The sequence below is a fragment of the Citrus clementina genome, unplaced genomic scaffold (assembly GCF_000493195.1).
Source record: "Citrus clementina cultivar Clemenules unplaced genomic scaffold, Citrus_clementina_v1.0 scaffold_9, whole genome shotgun sequence".
NCBI lineage: Eukaryota > Viridiplantae > Streptophyta > Magnoliopsida > Sapindales > Rutaceae > Citrus > Citrus x clementina.
The window spans coordinates 4,166,898-4,190,015 of NW_006261964.1; the positions used below are offsets into that span (position 1 = coordinate 4,166,898).

Sequence of the window (23,118 nt, forward strand, 5' to 3'; positions counted from 1 at the left end):
AAACATATGGAAGAGAAAATAAAAAAGAATCTTCATACAACACCTGATTTTGGCTAAACATTTCAGAAAAAAGAGGCTAAAAGGAAAAAAAGTTTGAAATGTAAATAACTAAAGATTGAGATTTAAATTTCTCAAAATCATTGTTGCAAGTCCTACAAATTTGGTTGGTCGAGTATGATTGTCGCATTACCCCTTTAAAGCACAATGAGTGGTTAGTACAATTTGAAAAGGCTTCTGCAGCTAGCTATTTCATATAAAAAGGCACCGTGAGAAACACGAGAAATTATTGAGATTTGAAAGTACTTTCGGCTCACCTCAACACCAACCACCAACCAATTTGATTACAATTATTCAGCTTCTTTTGTTTACACTTCTAGCAATTTTTTTTTTGTACCCTAACAATTATTTCTTAAGATAATTCAACATCGACTGATGATGGTTATAAATTTACAGCAGCCATAATCTTGAGTTTGACCCAAGACTTTAATGCAATCGAGGTTCGTACAGAATATATTATAGCTCCAAAACTCAAATGTCAAACCAAATTTTTGTCAAAGAGTTCTTCCATCAATCAATTTTCCTTAAAAACTTAAAATCAATTAGTTGGGTCACTGCCACACAAGGTACATGTACCCAATATGTGATAACAAATGGCAGTTATTTGCAAGCAGCTCTATTATTTTGAAGTTTTGAAATGCTGCTTCCTTGGTATCATTTTCCTTATAATTATTGAAATATCAGAATCCTTTGTGATTGTCGTTGCATTAACATAGCTAAACTGACAACGTCTTCGGCCAAAAACACAAAGCCGACACCTCGTCCTCAGAATGGAAGAAAGGACTAAGTGTCGTCCTGAAAAATAGGATTCTCTCGTACCAATAATTCTGAAGCTTTTCAAGTTTGAATCGCGTGATGTGAACTAGATTAGCTGGTTATATTGAAATTGAGGCAAAACTTCCTAGACATGGATTCATAATAAGATAAAACATTACTTTACATAGCGCTTGTTCACATTCTACACATGATTGATGGCCTACAGGCTAAAACTATTTGATTTAATTATGTAATCACTGATCTAAGTTGGAGAAACTAGCAGCAATGCCAAATCTTCATGATCATACATTTACAGAAGAAATTTTGGAAATGAACGTGATTGCTGCATTGATATCCCCAAGCTACTACTCTTCCCCTGCTACTATCAACTCCTTATCCCCCATCTTAACAATAAAACATCACCCTCTTCACGTTCTCTTTCAATGCTGGCAAAGGCCGGACACCAGACTCTCCTACCGCCCGAGTGCTCTTAGTGGAGGTATGACCACTGCCATCGGTCGAGCCATTCTCCTGCATGTCTGGTTCCATGTAGAAACGGGCGCGGAAAGCAGCTAAATGTGCATAATATGCTGGAGGAACTACACAGAAACCAAATGTGCTGCCATATCAGCATAATGTTTTAAAACAATAAGCCACTCCTCTATCTTTCCTCGGTCATCTTTGTTAAATCATAGAATTTTCCTAAAATCTTATTATTGGATAAGCTTGGCAAGGGGATATAATACATTCTCGCAAAAACAGATAACCCCTTTAACATTTTATGTATTCACATGCTTCTGCTGTAAGCAAGGGTGCTTTTCATTTATGATTTATGTTAACACAATTTCAGCTAAATTAAATTCCTCAACAATGAGTCAATTAGATCTTTCTTCTCTAAGTTCCATCAAACTAAAACAGCTTTCCTTCAAGAACAGAACTTGATCCATTAGATCAACCATTTTCTAATGTTTTGGGGCAGAAGAGAACTTCAGTACTGATTTCATGGCCATATCCTAGGTTTTCCAATTCTTCAGGGAATACGTAAACCTCAAAAGGGTTAATCTTCAACCATAAAGTAATCTGAGAAAAACATTTCTTACCCACAGAGACAGAGCGTGTGCATCTTGCGTATGTGTAACAAAGATTGTTTGTCAAAGACTGGATTCCGTCGGCTGTAAAATTGTTCTCATCCCATAGCACATGGTAATGTGCCGGTCGACTTGTGCCCTGTTACATTAGAAGCAAAAGGAACTCTTTTTAAGATTCAATAAATATGCGGCAAACTACTCACATCAAATCAGAAAACTACTCATGATTTTTATTTTATTTAAAATGATCATGCAATTGATTTGTGTAACAGTCATCAGTCAAACATCTGACGAAAAATAGGCAAAGCACCAATTACAGCAACTCAATGCAGGTCTGGTTTGAAATCCAGTCGGAGTAAAATATATCCATCATTATTAATTGGATTGGGAAAGAATCATATGCAGTCAGAGTGGAAATCAGATAAAATTATCTGTTATATTCCTAATTGATTGGATTGCCATTGAGACTGGAAATCACATTATACTCTTAGACAGATATGCTGTCTCCGCTCACACGCATCTGTGTGTTCTGTAGGACACCTATGGATAGACAGAGTCTCCAACCACCCCTTATAATGTTATTAAGAATCATCCATCCAAAATGTTTCTATTTCTCTTAAAACAAAACCCACATGGTTCCAGGATCACATAGAATCATAAATTGAGAACGTCACCTGAATACCAGCATGGCTGCATAGGTAAAAATCAAATTCTGTTGGATGACATATTTTAGAATCAACCACAGTGCCTGAAACCCACATTGCATGTCATTAGATAAGCAATGACAAAACAAAAAGATGCACAGGTATGTACTGCAGGAATTATTTATTTTCCAAGAAGTTATAATTACCAGGCAGAATGTTCCCACTCCTATCTGTGCTGCTCCTATCCCTGTGGTTATTAGCGAATAACCGAGTATGGTGTCGTTTTTGTACAATTATGAAAGTCACAGGTGGTTGATAATTCGGCTCAAGAGAAGCACAGGCCTAAACAGAGATTTATATATATAAAGCCACTGACATTTTACGGTTGCAACATAGAACACGAGAAAACCAGTATGACTTCTCTCTCACCTTTCGAATCGCATCCAACTCATAAAGTAGAACTTGATAAAATTGCCCTTCACTTACTCCATCCCTGTTCAGACCACTTTTTAGAACTCTATCTAAAAACTTTATGATGAATATATATTATGCAACATATGCAGTGAAATTCTCGTGCATTGCATGTGTAATAAAAATGCATAAACATAAAAATGGGCAACTCCTCTCTTTTCACTACTTTCATCTCTGTACACAAAGAATGTATCAGCATATCGATCGATGAAAAATCATATATCTGAATGACACAGATACTATGCAACTAAATGTACAGTGTTCAGATGTTTTGTACCACTGCTTCTAAACAATCTAGTGGCACATGTAATTCCTATGATCCACCACTCTAGGTCAATGCAGCAACATTCTTGGCATGGTCCAGGCAACAAATGATAATTGACTATAGAGAAGTGGGCCAAGCCCAAAATTCTAAATTCTAGAGGTTCTATCTTTTTGTCTTGGAATATCCTAACTCTATAGAGTATGATTAGCCGATAGATGCACTGGTTAAGATTAAACAAGGAAACCCTCATATTTGAATAACATTAATGGGATAGATAAATAGAACAAAATCAAAGGAATTAGCACACAATGCAAAGGTAAGATGGTTTTATGATAGTAGGGAGTTCTAACTTTGCTCCTGCTTGTGACATAAAAGTTCTTTTTCTCTTTAAGTCTATATGGATGGCTTTTGTTTCAAATTCTCTCTGGAAGCAAAAAACTGTACTTTGCTAATGCTGACCAAAGTTGGGTAAGTACTTTGTTGTTCCTTCCACGACAATACCCCACCCAAGTTAGTTTTCCTCCCATAGAAGTTTCAAATGACATACCACATTTGAGTAAAATTCTAACGAAGATAAAAGAACAGGGAGATTACACCAAACTAGAGCAAGTTGTGAGGTAACTCCAGCTGCTGCCTCAGCATGTCACCGCCGAGTCACAGAATGTTCATACACAAATAGAAATGATTTCCACTTTAACTCTCAGTACAGATAAGAATAATGACCTGTAAAATATAATCCGTAACGGCTTCTGCCCAGTTGCCTTCCTAAAGGAAATTAGAAGATCCCTGCAGAAAGAATATGTAGCATAGAAATTTAATACTTAAATATGCTGTGTTGATGATGTGGGTTTGGTTGGAGGCACATAGATGGGGAAAAAATGAATAGGAAGTTAATTTATGTACCTGATCATGCCACCACTCACTGTCCCACGAACAGGATCGTGCCATGTTTTGTACAAGTCTTGTATGAGTTCTTGTCTATGAGCTTGAGCGCAAACTAATCCAGCATATTTTGTCACTTCAGGCCAATCCTGGGAGGCTACTACCTACAGTCAGACCAACAGATATTATCAACCAATGTTTCAATAACTATTTGGGGAATGGAAAGGTCTACGAAGGCATAAAATTAGGTAAAGAATGGTACAGCAGCAATTGAGGGGCTGGAGTCTTCCCCATTCTCTGGATGAGTCACATCTGCTCCAAATATAATGGTTGGTATGTCACTAACTAATGGTATACGGCAACTGATAGCATCCAGAAGGACAGTGTTCCTGCCACCCATCTTCATAAGGATAAAAGGATAAATCAAGATTCAGTTAATATTGAGAGGAGACTTCAAAAGTGCATATTTTTCCCGACACAAGGCATATATCTATGGAAAATTTTAAGATTTTTAAATAGGATGCATACCATGCCATTCTCAAAATATTATTAACCTAAGTACTTTCTGGTGCAAATCATGTTATCCATGATAATAAAAAAAGCCCACATATTCCAGGACTTGGACATGTCGTCATTGATATTAATAAATGCAAGATGATCGTATTCAGTAGCATAGAATTGTATTGAGCCCGACTGAGCTATTAAAACTTAAACAAACCTTGACATTGATCTTAAGGGACACATTAGCCAAGTATTGCTTGCTGATCTTGAAGACATGTTTTGTCAGACAGCATTGGGATATTATACCGAGATCAGTTTCACATATTCGCTTGAGATCGCCTGCAAAATAGAAATATATAAGAGCAACAGTGTCAGTTCACGATCATATATCAGGTCTGATTTTACAGTTGACACATATAACCTACCATATAGGGAACCATTGTTGTCTGGCAAAATAGCTAATAGAAGCTCTAATTCTTTTCCTTTGGTTTTGCTCATTGATAAGTGATAAACATGCTTCAAAGCTTTCTCTACTTGATCAGGCCTGGCATTGTGGATTGGAATGACAGGCTCTGGATTGAATTCCTGAAAGAGAATGGATTAAAACTCCAATTGTTAGCAGAACTAAAGCACTTGATCTTAAAAGGGATTGATACAAGAAGAAACCTACCATGCCAGATACCTGGCACATTTGAGCAAGCTCATTGCAAAAACCGCGAGCAACACTCTCTTGCACACTTCGTGAAAAGTTAATGCATGCCCATCGACTTACAGTCATCCCATTAATCATTTTCTGCATCACAAAGCAGCAGATCAGATAAGCAGTAGAAATTTTATAATGAATAGCACAAAACTAATAATGGCTTTGTCACTTGGGAGTCCATTGCTTACATAAGTGTTGATCAACCCACTGTACAAAATTTCTGAAAAACTGAAACCAACATTGACAAAGCTTTAAGAATAGAGACTAGTATCAATTGTTGCTTTCTATCAATTCCAAATATGAAATTGGTTTGGTGAAAACCCGCAAATCTAATTGATAAAAGACCTACTCATTAAGCATTCCTATGTAAATTATTTAATTTTGATTAGTCTCTTTAAGGATAGGTAGGTAGGCAACCTTAAATAAATTTTTCAGTCCCCTATCTCCCCTGGGATTTGACCTCAAGTGGCCAACTGAAAAAGGCTGCTTGAAAACCACTCAGCCCAGACCCTAGGGGCCTCTTTTAGTTAATAATATTTGGAAAAACGAAGAGTGCAAAGCACAATGTTGGGTACCTTGTTCATCATGTTCCACTGACCAACTTGAGGCAAACAATCCTTTTCCTTTCCATTTTCATGATATTTTAGCTGTAAGAAAGAGAGCCATGAGATGATAAACAATGGAAAATAACACGGCGCCTTTTTTCTAAACTAGTCAAAACAATTAGAGAAAGCTTATTACCCAAGGGGCAGGAAGAATTCGAGCCTCAACAGATGCTAGCTTTTCACTGATTTTGATCCCAAACTCCTTTGCATATAGGTCTTGATCATAAGCATTCTGTTGAACAGTCTGCTTGGATACAAAAGTTCAAGGATAAATTATTAGTAGAAGATCCAAAACCAACAAGCAATACATGCCATATCCAGAAAACTACTTCTATTGTTAATGGCCTGCACTATCTTAAGATTGCTTGATTCATAACAAAGCTACTATGATTGAAAACTCCAGCACATAAGGTAATTGTCAATTTTATGACTCCTAGTGAGCATCAATTTTAGTCTCATTTTCAAATCATCTGAGTGCCCTACAGCTTCCGAATTGAACAATGTAAATCCTTAAGAACCACATGTTATACAAAGTCAACAACATTTAATCTGGTTGGCAAAATGACCAGGGAAAATGTTTTGAGATGGAGTGTTTTAAAGCTTCTCCCTTTTTTGTTGTTTCTTTCAAATCATCTGAGTGCACTACAGCTTCCGAATTGAACAATGTAAATCCTTAAGAATAATATGTTATACAAAGTCAACATCGTATAATCTGGTTGGCAAAATGACCAAGGAAAATGTTTTGAGATGGTGTGTTTTAAAGCTTCTCCCTTTTTGTTGTTTCTTTGTGAGCATGAAGAATCTAGAAAAATCTAGTGCAAGCTAACTCCAGAAACCCAAGCTCTTAAAGTTATCAGAAACATTAGCTTATTTATTCAAGGAGAAAATTTAAACTAAAGAAATACCTGCAAAATGTCATTTTCCCGATCCCTAGGTCTTTGGCATGTAACTTTTAGGAGAGCAGTAATTTGCCTTTCATTCAACCTTTTCGTATAGCGTTGTCCTTCGACAATTTTGCAAGCCTGGCAAATCAAAAGCATATAGATAAGATGCACGAATTAAATGAAAAGAAATCAATCAACATAGATATAGGAGTTTTGACATCTTTCCCGACCTCCATAGGTAAATAGTTTGCCTTTTTCTGGTTTCCCACTTGAAGGCAAGGTAAATGAGTATGTTGAATGGTGAAGCCATACATCTCTTGGAAGTACTCAACCACTGACTTCATTGTTGAATTGTCATCAACAGGAAACCTGAACAAAAGAACCTTCAATGATCAGAACACATTCACAAAACTTATCAAATTCAAGAATTATTTGGAAAAGACTGAAACAGATGAATACTTTGTATAGCCTTCTCATAGAAAACCAAAGGCCTTTACTATATAGTACGAATCAGCATGCTTTCTCAATGAAACCTGTAAGTTAAGAAGAGAACGGCTATCTCATTCAGTGTCGAGAAAGGATCAGAACTTACACTAGTTCTCTTGTAGGTTGAGACGTCAATCCTGAAACACGATACTTCCTTCTTACAGTACCTCTGTGTGTCACTTCAACTTTCACTCCTCTAAGGGCTTTTTTAATCTGGTTAAACATTTGAAAGCAATGTTCTAAGTAAACTAAATGCCCATAAATAATTCCAAAACAATTTCATAAGGATTAAAAAAGTACCTTCACGCGATCAGAATCAGATAATGTTCTAGATAAAACATCTTTTCCAAGAAGCTGAGCAACAAACTCTATTACAGGAAGAGGCTCAATAAATGCAGCTGAAGCCATGTCTACGAGCACAATAAAGCACGAGAAAGGAAAAATGAGAAAGATCACTCTAAGAAACAGCCAGGTAACTTTCATCCGTTATTAATGTTACAGTTATTACATACCAATATTCAGTGACAGGCCCATCTGTGTAGGTCTTATACTCTGGTAAAACCCACACCATGACTCCAACCCATCGCCGAGCCGTTGCGGTGTTCTAATACTAGGTGAAAAAAAGGATCTCCCAATAGGACAATACCTTCACAAATCAAAAGCAATATCAAATAAATAAGAATTTGACTATGGCATTTTTCATTAATCTTCAACAGAATTTAATATGATCACAATCACTTGAGAAATTATACCTCTTTGTTGAGAGCTCCCTCAAGACAATGTCAAGAATTTGAAGAGCTTCTTGTGGAGCATCTGCCCTCTTACCAGCCAAAAACTGGCCTAAATGATGCATGTTGGCTCTTGCCGCAAACTTGATTACCACTTTGTATTCTCTCACTCTTCTGAAAATTTAATGGATCAACTAAATTTACTTCCAAGGAAGCATAGACATATGAAGTCAAGGCAACACTCGTTGTATTTGAAAAAAAAAAAAGAGAGATATTTGGCATGTTGAATTTGCTATGATGGATGGTTATCAATACTGCAATTTGCAGTGATCAAAATTTTAACCAACCAAGAGAGGAAAAACCAAGATAGTAGAAAAGAAAATAAGTTATAAAGCGAAATGTAAAAAGAACAAGCAAAGGCAAAAAAGAAAACTTACTTGGGACCGTTGATTCCATCCAGTTCATCTACAAGCTTAATTTTGAACTCCTTCCAAACAAAAGGAAGTTCACCAGCTGTGTACAGGCTCTTTCTGCCATCATAAGCAGGTAGTCTCATTCCTAAGTCAGATTCTTTGTACAGCCTCACAAGCTCTGCCATAATAGCTCTGTTCACAGTCCTTGATGCCACCTCAGGAGTTATGGTAACCTGCAAAAACAGAACACAGATTGGCAAAAGGCAGGCAAACAATAAGAACAATGTTGCAGGCAAAGATTTAAATCTCATAAATGCCATTAGAAGAAAAGGACAAGGTCTAAAATATAAAAATTATTCAATTTTATCTGCAATTGTAAGAGAGAAAATAAGATGAAACAATAACACCACCATGTTCATTGTCAGATTTAGGGGCCCAATTGCCATGACTCAATTTGAAATACACAAAAAAGAAAAGAGATCAAAATTTAATTCTTTTTGCTTTAAGCACACTAACAGCCAAGAAGGCAAAAAAAGAAATATAGATAGAGATAACTTACATCATACTGGTTCAAGTCCTTGTCTGGTAACTCTGCAAAGAAATGGTTAGCCTTAACAATACATTTTGTCCCAACTTGACCATAACCAGGCCTAGGAGCAAAACTCAAAGACTTGCTTGAAGTAGGGAACCCCATCTCCGTTGCACACAAACTACGACCATTTCCAACAGCCCCATTTGCATTACTACCAACAAGATCACAAACTTGGTTCACTGGCTTATGCGCCACAGTGCAAGGCCTTGAACTTGGTCTCATAAACACATCATTTTGATCAGATTTTCTTCCACCTCTCCCTCTTCTTCTCCCTCTATTTTTTGTTGGTGGTGAAGTTTGATTATGAGGTTTTGAGTTCTGGAGTTCTTGATGCGGAGGGCCCTTGCCATTTTGAGCAGTTTTGGGTTGTTTCTGTGATTGATTCATGGTATTTTGCAAATGGGTTTTGATCACTAAATGTTGTTCAGAGCTATCTTTCATTTGCCTTATAGGCATGCTTTGGCGTTTTGGTTTTACTTTGGTCACTGAAAACTGGAAATGCAAGAGCAGTACAGACTTGGTGATGGGTTCTCCGTTTTTCACCAAATGTTACACGCAAATACCCAGCGTCTTTCTTCTAGTCTTTACTCTTTACTTCAAAGATTTCGAGGACTAATTCTGCTGGAAAATGCCTAATAACAAAAAAGGGAAAATGTATGTCAGTCACATTACCAAAGCTGCAGAAACTGTAAAGAAGTGGAAATAATGACGATGTTAAAGCAGCATCAAAGTTGAACACACACACAATAAAACGGAATGGGTAAAATGTCCAGCCTTTGTTGCAACATTACAAGCGTTACTATTCCTATGCAAAAATTTTTTTAAAAATAATAATTCGTAATAATTTTTTTAAAATAAAAAAAGGCCAAAAAAACAAGAGAAACGATTTCTTTCAACCATAACTCTTCATACGAAAAATATGATATAAATAGAATATACAATCATACAGGGATTTTCATTCTTCACGAAGATTTTTTTCCATGAAATTTTGCTCAAAATGTCAGACCAAGCAAAGAAGAAAATCAAGACACGAAACCCCAAACAGGAATTTGCTCAGCTCATGAGATGAATGCAAAGACAAAAATAAAAAAAAAATCTTCTTCTTCACATGCTTCAATTAAGAACCCCACAATGAGCTTAACTATGAAGAAAAGGAGCTTATTAAAACAATAAGATAATCAAAGAGAAACCCAAGAAATGGAAATACCTGCAACTAAGAACCACTTTCATAGGCTTGTCCCTATCCAAGACTTACAAAATCCAGCTAAAAGATTGATGAATAAGCCCAAGAAGATGAAAACACAAGAAGAGCATAAAAAAATTAATTTTTTTTATTGTACAGATACATTTGGAACCATGAGACTGCTATAGAAAGAGAATAGCACCATCTAGAAAAAAACAAAAAACAAGAACATATATACAAAGAGAAGGAATAAACATTGAAAAGGGCAGTGAAATCACTATCCAAGTGAAGGATGGATACCTATCAAAATTTATTGCTATACAAAAAAAATTCAAGAGAGTAACCACCCACCAAATAGCTTGAACAAACAATCTTAAAAGCACCAAAAAGAAGAAGTCTTGAAGACTCACCACCAACCAACAAACCAAACCAAACCAAACCCAGTTGCAAGAGCTAAGTCAAGGTTTTAAGTACTCCACTGAGCAGTGAGCTTGAATGAAGAAAATGAGAGGGGGAGTGTGGGGGGGAAGGGTTTAAAAAGATGAGCTTTGCTAAACAATGTGATGATGCTATTAAAGGAGAACCAAAAAGTAACGATAAAAAAGATGGGTTTTTGGCTTAACGTTAAAAATAATAATAATAATAAAAAGATGGGTTTTTTTCTTGTGAGAGATTCAGAACAATTCACAATAAGAAAAAGAAAAGAGATGATGATGATGATGATGAATCTTTCTTTATACACGCATGCAAGTGCTTTTGGTGTTTTCTTTATCACGTGTAAAAGCCTTTGCTATGCTTGCTAAGTTGCTCACCTTCTTTTTTTTTTTTTTTTTCCTTCACAAACTTAAAAGTCATAAACACAAAACCCAAATTCTCTCACTAACGCACGGGCGTTTTGGTTCTGATTAGACTATGTATTACAAGTTTTAAAAAAGGAAAAATGTTGGTGGGATAGGCCAAAAGAGCTACTGGGTAATATAAAAGCAATCATACACAGAAGAAGAATAATTCGAACTTGCAGACATCTCTCCTGCAGACTTCTCCATTTGTGCTCAGTCCTCCTTTTTCTTTTTTCTTTTTTTTTTTTTGGGTTTTTATTATTTTCTCTCCAGTCCCTATGTAAAATGTTATTATGTCCTAAACTCTTTTTTAATGCTTCCACTCAAAATATATTATAACACCACTACCACCACCACCCATCTTTTAGCTGCTTATTAGTTTAGTCGCTAAGCCTCGTAACGGTCGATACAGTATAGAGATTAGAGCGCTTTCTCTTTGTTTTTCTGGGGCCACAATCCCTCGGTTTACATCCTCTGCATTGCAACCCATAATATCCAAAATGTTCCCCTTATACTTAATGATTCGATCACGCTTTACAAGATGTACAATTAACAGCTAAACGTAAACTGCTTTCTTGAATAAGCTCCACCACCCTCGTACTGGCCCCCATTATGAGTTGAGTTTTGGATAAGAATATATGGCTAATCAAATGTTCAAGACAAACAGTTCGGCACAAGTCATATCACCATGAGATTCAAATGTTGTGAGCTGTCTGATTTGATAATACGTGAACGTGGGTCCAAGGATCAAATGGTAGGGAGTGGTCATGAAAACGGGATGGAGATTAGGGAGGTACGGCATTGACACCGGGGAGCAAAAGGCAGTATAGCCAGAGAGGAGTGAGTGCGGGGAGTACTGAGTAGTGATTGCCTATTATGACAACATGGACTTGAGAGAGATGTTGGGTCCCAAGAAGCCATCTTTCTTGCCGAAAATCAAACTTGGCTTCATGAAAGCCTACTCACTGTAGTTTGGATGGTTGTGATTGGGGCACTGGGTGGGATCATTACTTTGTTGACCCAGTTTGAAGATGGCTAGAAATTATTGAGTGTGATGACCCATATAGTGAAGAAAATATGTATACTGAAGAAAATGTGTTCCTCAACTAATGATATCATATTGCTGTAAAACGAAATTGTGCTTTTTAATATTGGCCGGTGAGTTACCAAACTAGATTAGGGCTTTGATTACCGTCCCACAACTTAGTCGCTGTTAAAAGATTAAATTTCGTTAATTTTCTGATTATCTAACGATATCTATCTATCGTGTGATACAGTACCCTAAGATGTCATAGTTCGAGCCCTATACTAGAATGATAATATTTCAAAATCACTTATAGTATGTTGGCTGCACTCTAGTTTTGTCCATCATATGTTATTAAGAGTCTTAATGTAATCGTTGTCCATCGGATATAGCTCAATTGGTCTTGATGTTTTTTTTTGCTGTCTGTTAGTTGAGAGCAAAAGTTGGCTATAGATATATAGATATATATATATAACACACACACATAGGGTCATTTTGGTTAAGCTCTATTTGTTCTGACCAGCACAGTTCGTTATTTTCGACTGATAGAGCGTCCATTACACAATGCCAAACAGTGGCTTAGAGAAATAGACAGTGATTGAACCAATAGCAGCTGCACTCCAAGAAAATATCGTTGTGTTAATCGTAGATGCGGCAGCTGAGAAGGACAAGGGAAACCTAACTCGTATTCTTGTCTTTAAACTAGTAGACACAACAGATATAAAACTACACAAAGTTGCAGTGGCTACACTAAAAAAGCTGATTTTTTCGGCTAAGCATGCTTAAAGCCTGCGTTGCACTTGCACCACAGGCTATAATAAACACACCGTAAAATTCGACACGTAACAGAGCTGTGAAAACCCAGTACATGAATAACGTCAATAACCATAATAATAAAGGGCGCAGGACCACAGCACAACAGAGTCTCGGACTCCGTAGAGAGTGAAATTTAAAAGAAAAAAAAAAAAAAAGGCCTGTAAATTAATGTGCAAAAGAACGGATAGGTACCATCACAAGATCTTGTGATGTGAGGAAATAAAGAATGTACCCTTTTGTTGGACGGTTCTGGTGGGCATGAACACAAAGTTCCATTGCACAATAAATGCTACAAATCATTACTCCCACAAGGTAAAAAAAAAAAAAAGAGGAGGGTAATGTTAGCGTAGAATTGTGGCGTATGGGCCTTTATTTTGTTTTGACGCAAAAATTTTGGATGTTTCCAATTCAAATCAATGGAGATAGATATACATAAATCGTTTAGGAAAATATATACACACTATGACAAGATGGGCAGTGTTTGTTTTGCTTTGAGCTCTGCTAGGGGATTACTGTTTTGTCACCAAATAAAATAATAGTGAGGCGGACAAAAGCGAGGGATATTTGAGGGAGAGGTTGAGGCTCCCAAGTAAGTGTTCGATGTTTTGCCCCAATGAGAAAAGAAGAAAAAAAATTGTATAAAGGAAGTATGCGTGTGGTGGGGTCTATTCTCCACATTACACACATCCCAACGGATGCTAGCTGCATTGTTTTTGCACTGCTCCATTGCTGCTTATGATTCCACCCATCTCACTGTTTTGTTGGGTGCTTTGCTTTGTTGGAAACATTCATTCAACATTGTGCTTCTAAGATTAGCAAATTGAAAACATCACACAATGCACATCCCCCCCATGCACCTTTGATTTGCGCTTCCAACCCCACCCCCATCATTCATCAATGGTACTTGACTACTTGATCCTCCCTTTTGAATGACCTCTCTTCAAATTTATCCACATTTTATAAATTGCTTGCAATTCGATACTAAATTAATAAAGATCATGTACCAAGTTCACGTGTGTTTTTTTTTTTTTTTAAACATAACGATCTACATTTTGGGAAGAGATAATGGGTCGAATGTAGGAGAGGGATGGTCATCTTCACAACTTGCTGGGGGTTATGGATAAAGCAATTAAATAAAAACGAACAAGTATATGATATTATTACTCCCCATCATGAAACAAGGCAGCCATCATAGCAATGCCGACATCTGCTTAGCATTTATGTTTAGATATCGTGTTAAGATTTTCCTACCCTCTTTTATGCCCATTATTTAATACACTACTTAATGATTTGCCGATGCATGCGTGTGCTGCCACAATTTTTATTTTTGTTCTTTTAAAATTGTTAGTGTGTCATTCCCTGATTGGCTTCATTTCTTGGTTTTTTTTTTCTTCTTCTTAATTTTTTTTTCAATAAAAGACCCCTTTTGTGACAAGGGAATATGATAATTGTTAATATTTGGAGCTACATTTAGCTGTATATTAGCTTTCTTGAAAAAGCAGCAACCTCTTTGACTCCTCGGTCAAGTGGTATATTAACTTTCATTTATGTGCAATCCGCTCTCAAATCGATGCAAATGGTGGAACAGAATTTTGGTTCAATAGAACCATAATACAGAAACTATAAAGTACAAAATTCCGTGACATAAAAATTATAAATTTGAGAGGGTCAAAATTTAAAAAATTAATACTAAATCGAAGTAAATTTCTACAACACCCACACATGACACCTTTTCTAAAAAGCCCTTAGAGCCTCAAAGTTTTTCTATCCCTTAAATTATTGTTTAATTATATTAAACGTAATATGTTGTCATTTGGCTTACTTGAAGGGCACAAATTCGAGTCTCCTGTGAAGGCCTTTCTTCTCTTCATAAATTATGAAATAGAGACTAATTTCTATCCTGTTGTTAGTAGCGATAAATTTATAAGTTATGCTCGAAAAATCTCTAAATGATACTATAAATGCGTGTATCAAAATTCCTAATACATTTCATATTCAAATATGTTTTAATATAGTAGTAATTAAAAAAAAAAAAACAACAACAACAACTCGATGTGTTACATCTAGGGTTTGGGTTTGGAATTATTGTCTTGAGTGGCTAAAAGTAAGAGGGTTACGTTTCATATTTTTGGGATATCATTATCCAATTAACCTTATTCTCATTTATGATAAAAAAAATAAATGAAAGGGTCCCAATGCGTTCCACAGCATTAATCATTTCATTCTTTTTGCAAGTAGATGCAAATCATATGTCCAAGCACCCAATTTGTATTATGGGTGTCAACATCTTCAAACATATCACAATGTGGACCTCATAATTAAAAAGAGAGATGTGACCAAATACAAAATTAGATCATATGATTAATAATTTGAATATGAAGGCCGTGATGGAATACGTGAGTTGTCACAAAAGGGGATTTGTATATAAAGCCATGACTTTTTACGATAGCATGATAAAATGTAAAGTAATAGTAGCACTTGCCCACATAGCAATAGCATGTGCCTTCCATTCTGATCTCTCCTCTTTATCTTCCTTCTTCTCAAACTACTAATAAAGTGATAGGCCATCGACAGCCTTTTTACTCTTAAATTTTACTAAAGCACTTTTTGGGTATTCATTTTAGTGGAACTTGGTATAGTAGATGCCTTTTCTTCTTGGGGGGGAAAAATTTATGTTGTACTGGATGTGTTAAATTGCCTGTTGTAATTTGTTGGCATACCAGTGGTAGGATCAAAGCTGTGTAAGATCTTCATTTATTTATGGGTTAATTATTTCATGTGACATACGTTTTAACAAATTTTACAAATGGGTATATTTTTTAAAAATATTCAAGTGGGTGACATTTCGTTAACTTTAACGAAAATAGTAAATTAGTTATAAAATAATATTTCTACCACTATAATTTGTAACAATCTATCTCTACCATTAGTTACAAAATGATGTTTCTGCCCCTATTCACTTTTTTTTTTAGATAGAAATATATATATATATATAAAATATTAAATCTAAGTCTAATTACCATTTTTTTGGGTTAAATCAAACAATTGTTGAATTAAACTTATTTGTATACATAAAAAAGTAGATCGCTTATGATTTCTTAGGAATTATATAAATCCAATATTTTTATCTCTTTGGCTTTATGAGAAAAAAAATATCTATTTTTTTCAATTTTACCCTTGGCTGGTTAAAGCTAACAGTAAAAGTTAATGGGATGTCACCCGCTTGATTATTTTTAAAACATGCATCACATTTTTTAAATTTGTCAAAACACATGTTATCCAAAAATAATAACCCTTTATTTATTAATGTGATGGTAAAATAATTGAGCATTAAAATACTATTTATTAATTTAATAATTCTCACCGTCACATCTTATCATTAAAGTCCAGTAGTTCAAGTTCTCTTATATGTATTGTGGAGTAGATTTTCTCATTATTAGAATATATTTATTTAAATGAGCTAGATCAAGATATTTAAATGCAGCATAAATAAAAACCGAGTCACTCTCCAATTTATATTAGTTTGAATCCCTTTTTTTTTTTTTACTGCTCAAAAAGACTCGTAAGTTAAATTAACTAACACTTACAGTGATTGAGTCTCACGATTCTCTTGTTCATATCTAGTCGATGGTATTATGAAAAATGAAAATTTTGGAGATTGTAACTTAAATGCATAAGTACCTCACTGCTAATTGAGCCCTAAAGCTGCCATCTTTACACTTGCCCTTTTAGATTGTGTTACTTAATAGGGTCATTAACACAGTTTACTTTAGGGGCAAAAACATAAATGCAAGGCATTTAAAATTAGTTAAAGTAATAGTAAAAAGAGAAGAAGTGAAAATTAAGTAAAGAGCATCTAATTCTAACCGGGTACAGTGAATAGAGTAAATCCTTAACTTTACTCTTTTACCAGTGGCAGCTTTAACAACTTTTCCAGTTCTGAGGTTTAAAAGAAGAGCCGAAACTGGCAAAGATATAAATCTGTCTTTTTCTTTATTATTATTATTATTATTATTATTTTAATTTTAATTTTACTCCCTCTTTTCTACAAAACGGTAAAAAATCAAAATTAAATTAGCTACCACAAAGGTACAAAACTCTCATTTCATAGGGTAAAAGTTGGGTTCCTTATAAAATTAATCCCAAACACTGTCTTACACGTGGGTCCAATCTAAGGGCGAGCTTTGGGACGGCTTTGCTATTACAGAATTAAGTGCCAGACAGTGTGAGGTCACAGCAGCAGCGTGCACTTTATTTATGGCGGGCATCTCCGTAGAGGATCCAGCTCAGACCCAACCAGCTAACTTAATTTCTCTTCTGGTTCCGGCCACACCACCATCAAGTTGGCTAGCACCACAGCGCAAGTCTCGGACGAAGGGACAGATGGCACCCAGCGGTAGGGGTGACCTTTGATTTTTTTTTTTTACCTATTCGTGTTTGTGTGTGTATATATATTTGTTTTCTTTTTTCACAATTTGTTTCGTTATTAATATTTTTTTTTTGTTGTTGGTTGTAACAGTATTAAATTATATTTTACAATTTCTTAGAATAAATTTATCAGTAATGATTCACAAATTTTTATATAAATTTTCTTTTTACAAAATAATATGATTTAATTCAATTAGTTAGATTAAATATTTTTATCATCACTCTAAATTTATATCATATTAAACTTTTTTTATTCAAATGTAATTCGTAACATATTAAAATTAATAGATATTAATTACATAAACAGGCAGAGTTAGAAAATGGATCTTTCATTTAAAAATTTATACTGTATATTTTTTTATTTAACAATTTTCTATAGATTAAAATTACAAATATATTCTATATAATTTTTTTGGACCTCCTTAGGTCCTTATGTGGCTTTGCCAATTTACTTAAGAGAAATATTTAAACATGATAAGGATGGCAATTGGTATCACATGTTGTGGGTTTGCCATTATCAAACCCGCACATGTAAAATATTTAAATTACTAAACCCACCGGTGACCCGTAGCATGCTTTCAATTTTTTAAAAAAACTTACCCGCTATGGGTTTTAACAATTATCAAACCCACCTGTAACCTGTAACATATTTTTTGTAGGTTTTCTCATTTAAAATCACAAATATTAAAAAATACTCTTGCTAACACGTAAAAACTTAAATTATATAATTCAAACTATAAATTTATGACAATAACCTAAAAAATTTGCGTATAATACTCAATTCTAGATTTTATTAATATAAATAAGAAATTAAAATTTCAACATTAAAATAAATACATAAAATATATTAATATAATATAAAATATTTCTACTGCAGACAAATCATCATCACTAATATCAATGTCTTACTTCATTTTTTAATCAATGTACAGTCAACAATACTAATAAGTAATTTTGTACAACTATCATTAACAATAAATTAAACGACAAACATAACTTTTGTGAACATTCATTAGGTTCAAGTCACTAAAGGGAACTAAACAAAATCAATAAAATTAAAATAAAATACAGTAAAACCTTTATATAGTCATATTATTGGAACTGAAGAAATTTATTCTTATAAAAATGTTATAACTCAATAGAGATATAGTACAAAAATTATTGTCTTTACTTAATTATCCTTAATGCAAGTGATATAAAGGTAAATTATGTTATGTATTAATAAATTAATAAGTGAGTCAAATTCAATATATAAAAATTAATAAATTAATTATTTTGTTGACCAATTATTAAGTGTCTATGCTGACCAATTAATACATACCCGCAAGTTGAAAGATGTGGTTGCAACTTTAAAGAATAAATCATTGTCACAAGCAACTTTAAAAAGATGTTTTGTTCCATCTTAATTATTTAATGGTTTATGCCATATATTTTTGAAATATTATTACTATGTGGAGGTAAGTTTATTAAGATGTGACCTGCAAAAAATATAATTTATTACAATGTGGAGTTTATTCCTAATTATGATTTGTCTCAAGTTAGGACGACAATTTTTTATTACTATGAAGAGGTTATTTCTATATAGAGTATTCCTATTTAGAAGTTCTACTGTATCAGAAATATTGAACTTAAAAATTTGAAAATTTCTACTTATTAAAAGCTATATATATGTATATATTTATATATATATAGAGAGAGAGAGAGAGAGAGAGAGAGGTAGAGAGGGAGGAAGAAATTAGGAAATTTAACTTACATATATTTATGATTAAATTTTTTAATATAATTTTTATGATTAAAATTAAAAACATAAATAATTAAAATAAAGAATGTGGATTGATAGATACACGCACAGATATTCAATGAATTTTTTATCAATAGTAAACTCACCTAGAACCCGCAACATTAATCATAGCGAGGAATTTTTACGAACGAATTTAGATGAGTTTATGGACTCTCAGGTAGTTCCATCATTCCTAACTAAGATTATTTTAACGAGTTTATCGAGAAAAAAGAAATAACCGTACCATGTGGTTCAAACTTCATCTCCCATGATTGCTAATATTATTATGATCGACTAATTTTAAAATATATATGCTTCTTGACTTGCTGATGAGCATAGTAATGACATGATACCTCATCACATCTAAAAATCGATTGTCATATACACTATTATCACATTGTATATCTTACTTTTGAACTTTTTTATTTGACATTTAAAATGAAAATTACCATAGTAACTCAAAGATAAGATACAAACAAATGATAATAATGATCAAAGGTTCAAATTTTCAAAATTTTGATCATTACCATGATTTTGCAATCTTTGTTATAATGGGATTCTGAAATTTGTCCTGAATATTCAAGTAAAAAAGAGCAGCCTACAGAATTTGTCGTAACGAGGGCGGTATCTTTTGTCGTTTTGGACGCAATCTTTGCAACTTAAAGCAAAGAAATACCGATATTGCGTAGCATTGCTTCAAAAAAGTGCACCAAAAAACCCTTTAATCATTCGAACCAAAAGCCAAAAACGGTCAGAACTCAGCAGCAAAAATCCTCCACAGGTACTTTACCACTCTCACATCCTCGACGTCTCCCATTCTCCAATCATTCCCCACTCTTTTTTTTTTCTTTCTTTCTTTTTGGGTGAAAGCTACCGAGGGCAGTTTTGTCCCATAATTTGCTTAATAATTAAAATTTAGAAAATAATTAAAAAGAGGGAGAAAAAATAAAAAAAAAAAGAGTTTTGTCCTTTAGGTGTCTTATTTTGGGCCCCACTTTAGACACAAAAAAGTCCTTGGGCTAGTGAATAATTTTGTAGGGGGCCAACTAATCTTACACGACCAACTTCAGTATCGGTCCGTACAGTCAAATTTGTCCGACTTTTGACCGATATTCCGGGTTTATATTCTTTTTTGTTCGTAACATTTGAAAGCCATATTTCGAATATTCAATGCATTTGAGAGGGCGTTGAAATTAATTTACTCGTTTTTTTCACTCATTAGAAACGTTTTTATGACTGTTTTATGGACGTGGTCCAAATTTCTCTTTTAAGTGGCGTTTGTATTTTAACTTAATGACTTAAAATAATTTAACTTAATTAATTAAGTTAATTAGAGATGTTTTTTTTATAATTTAATGAGAATTTTTAGATAATTTTGACTTAATAAAATAAGTTAATTTTTTTGACTTTTTACTTAATGGAGAAATCTGAATTAAGTTAATTACTTACTAATGTAAAAAATATCCTTATTTTATAATTTATTTTTCACGTCTATTCTAAAACTCACCCATAGATATTTACCCCACATAAAAATATCTCATTTTTTATTTCTTATATTATATACGATAAAATTTAAAATTTATGGTATTTTATCTATTAAAATTCTAAAATAATTATGTATTCACTTGAATATAGTTTTACTTATAAATGTTAAAATATTGTGGTATTTAATATATTATTTATTTGATATTTAAATTTAATAAGGATACGAATGTAAAAATACATATTTTCAGCTTTTTAGTTGAAAAAAACAAACAACTTAATCCTTATTTTCTGAGATTCAGACGAAAAAACAAACATATTATTCAGATTCAGACATTCAGACCTATTCAGAATTCAGACTAATTCAGATCTATTCAGATTTTAGACAAAAAAATAAACATCACCTTAATTTATTTTGTTTACAAAAAAAAGTTTTTATAATTATTTTATGGATGCGATCTAAATCTCTCATAATTTATTTTATTTGTGATAAATAATATCAGAGCGGAATTATCGTATATAATATATACATGAATGAGTTTTTTTTTTTTTTTCAAAAGAGTGGGGCCGAAAATCTTTTGAACTTGCTTTAGTTTTGGTATATATTCAATCATGGAGGGCTAAAAATGGATACATCATTATCGTCAAAAGTGTTTTCAAAACTGAGAAAGTGATTTGCGTTTGGCTTTTGCTTTATAAAACTTTTTTATTGGAGATGACAAAAGGTTTTTGTCGTTGGGACCAATCGAAACAAAGTGAGGCTTTGATGTGGTAAGGACTAAACGCAGCATTATCTTCCTTTTTTAAGCTTTCTTTTTTGACTGACGTTATACATATTCGTGCCCAACATTATCCTTTAATTGTACGTTTATTTTTATTTATTTATTCATTTCTTCCTGAATCTTGCTGCTCGTAAATGTACGCAGTACGTGCACTTCATTTTATTAACTTAATTTAATAGTTTGTTTTGATCGAACTTCTTGCCTCCAAGTATGTTTATTGTGGTGATGACGAAGACTTAAAGAGTTAAAGAGTGTTGTTGTGTCACTGTTAAGAGGCAAAAATGCCATAACACTAATTAAACCAAATAACTGAAGAATTAAGAGGGAATTAACAAAGTTGCAGGCCTTGTAAAATAATGTCCGTACAAGCCCACAAATGAACCAAAGATTTGGTTGTCCTTCTCCATCCACGCATGACTTCTTAGTAGAATCCGCTTTGTATCTTGAGCGATGCTATTAAGGTAGCGTTTAGATTTTGAATTATAGTAGAAATCTTGAAAAGTGAGAATCCTGAGGTTAGGAGTGTAGAATGAGAGTAGGAGTGTATTATTTACTTACACTGAAATGAGAGTATGAAATTGAAATCAGAATGACTATGAGAGTATTGGTTTGAGTCCTCATAAACTCAAACTCCCTCAATTAAAGAAAAAAATTATGTGAAGTTAATTTGTAAGTCCTTCTCCCTTGCGAAATATGAGTGGAGCAGAGACATCCCTCGTTTGTGAGGGTTATTTGTCCGAGTATGTACTTCATAGAATTTAATATAATAATATAAAATAATAAAACCAAATAAGTGAAGAATTAAGAAGGCATTAACAAAATTGCAGGCCTTGTAAAATAATGTCCGTACAAGCCCACAAATGAACCAAAGATTTGGTCGTCCTTCACCATCCACACATGACTTCTTAGTAGAATCTGCTTTGTATCTTGAGCGATGCTATTAAGGTAGCGTTTATATTTTGAATTGAAGTGTGGAGTGGAAGTGATAGTAAGTTATTTATGGAATGGGAGTATGAAATTGAAATCAGAATCCAAATTTATGTGTTTACATAGTCTTGGATTGAGAGTAAATTGTTTCAAATTATAATTTTACCCTTATTTAAATAATTGTAATTTTTAATTACAAAATTAATAAAAATATATTTGAAAAATAAACATTTATTTTATTATATTTGTAAATTAATAATAATTATTAATATTCTTAATTATGTAAATCAAATTTTCTATTAATTTTAATTATGTGAATAAAAACATTATTAATAAGAACACAAATGATACATTATTATTAATAATGTAGTACGAAATTAATATTTTCTTAGAATAAAATATTGATTATTATTAATTACTAATATTAAATAAATATAATAATATTATATTTTCAAATAAAGATAGTATATAGTAATATTATTATTTTTAAGTAATTTTAACTTAGAATCAATGTAAATTATTATTTTTAACTAAATATAATAATATTTATATTTAAATATGTTTAATATTATTATTTTAAATAAATATAATTTATAAAATAATATAATAATATTATTTAAATAAATATGATATTTATTATTTATTTTATTTTATTAAATATAAGGTAAAAAGGGAAGAGGGGGAGTGGGTTCCCACTCCTTCCTCCCCAATGGGAGTGGGAATCCCATTCCCCACTCCAAAAAAAAAGTGGGCCTCATAAAGTGGAATTCTCATTCTCTTTT

General features: G+C 33.3%; 1 protein-coding gene across 5 annotated transcripts; it reads right to left on the minus strand.

The window, feature by feature from the left end:
* Nucleotides 1-908: 908 nt before the first annotated feature.
* On the minus strand, nt 909-10,958 carry LOC18032811 (protein argonaute 10). 5 transcript variants are annotated; one of them, XM_024180629.1, is made up of 23 exons: nt 10,669-10,958; nt 10,283-10,339; nt 9,043-9,707; nt 8,508-8,716; nt 8,095-8,244; nt 7,855-7,988; nt 7,643-7,752; nt 7,449-7,555; nt 7,087-7,225; nt 6,878-6,994; nt 6,109-6,216; nt 5,943-6,014; nt 5,347-5,457; nt 5,090-5,249; nt 4,882-5,003; nt 4,426-4,563; nt 4,185-4,327; nt 4,005-4,067; nt 2,975-3,038; nt 2,752-2,887; nt 2,576-2,649; nt 1,914-2,040; nt 909-1,412 (listed from the first exon to the last, which is right to left on the minus strand). In XM_024180629.1, exons 3-23 carry the CDS (start codon nt 9,529-9,531, stop codon nt 1,219-1,221), a joined length of 2,967 nt encoding a protein of 988 aa, XP_024036397.1. In that variant the 5' UTR covers nt 9,532-9,707; nt 10,283-10,339; nt 10,669-10,958; the 3' UTR covers nt 909-1,218. The 5 variants fall into 5 exon arrangements, with proteins under 5 accessions (XP_024036397.1, XP_024036386.1, XP_024036393.1 ...); XM_024180618.1 differs by having other exon boundaries at nt 5,335-5,457; XM_024180625.1 differs by lacking the exon at nt 10,283-10,339 and having other exon boundaries at nt 5,335-5,457.
* Between the last annotated feature and the right edge of the window lie 12,160 nt (nt 10,959-23,118).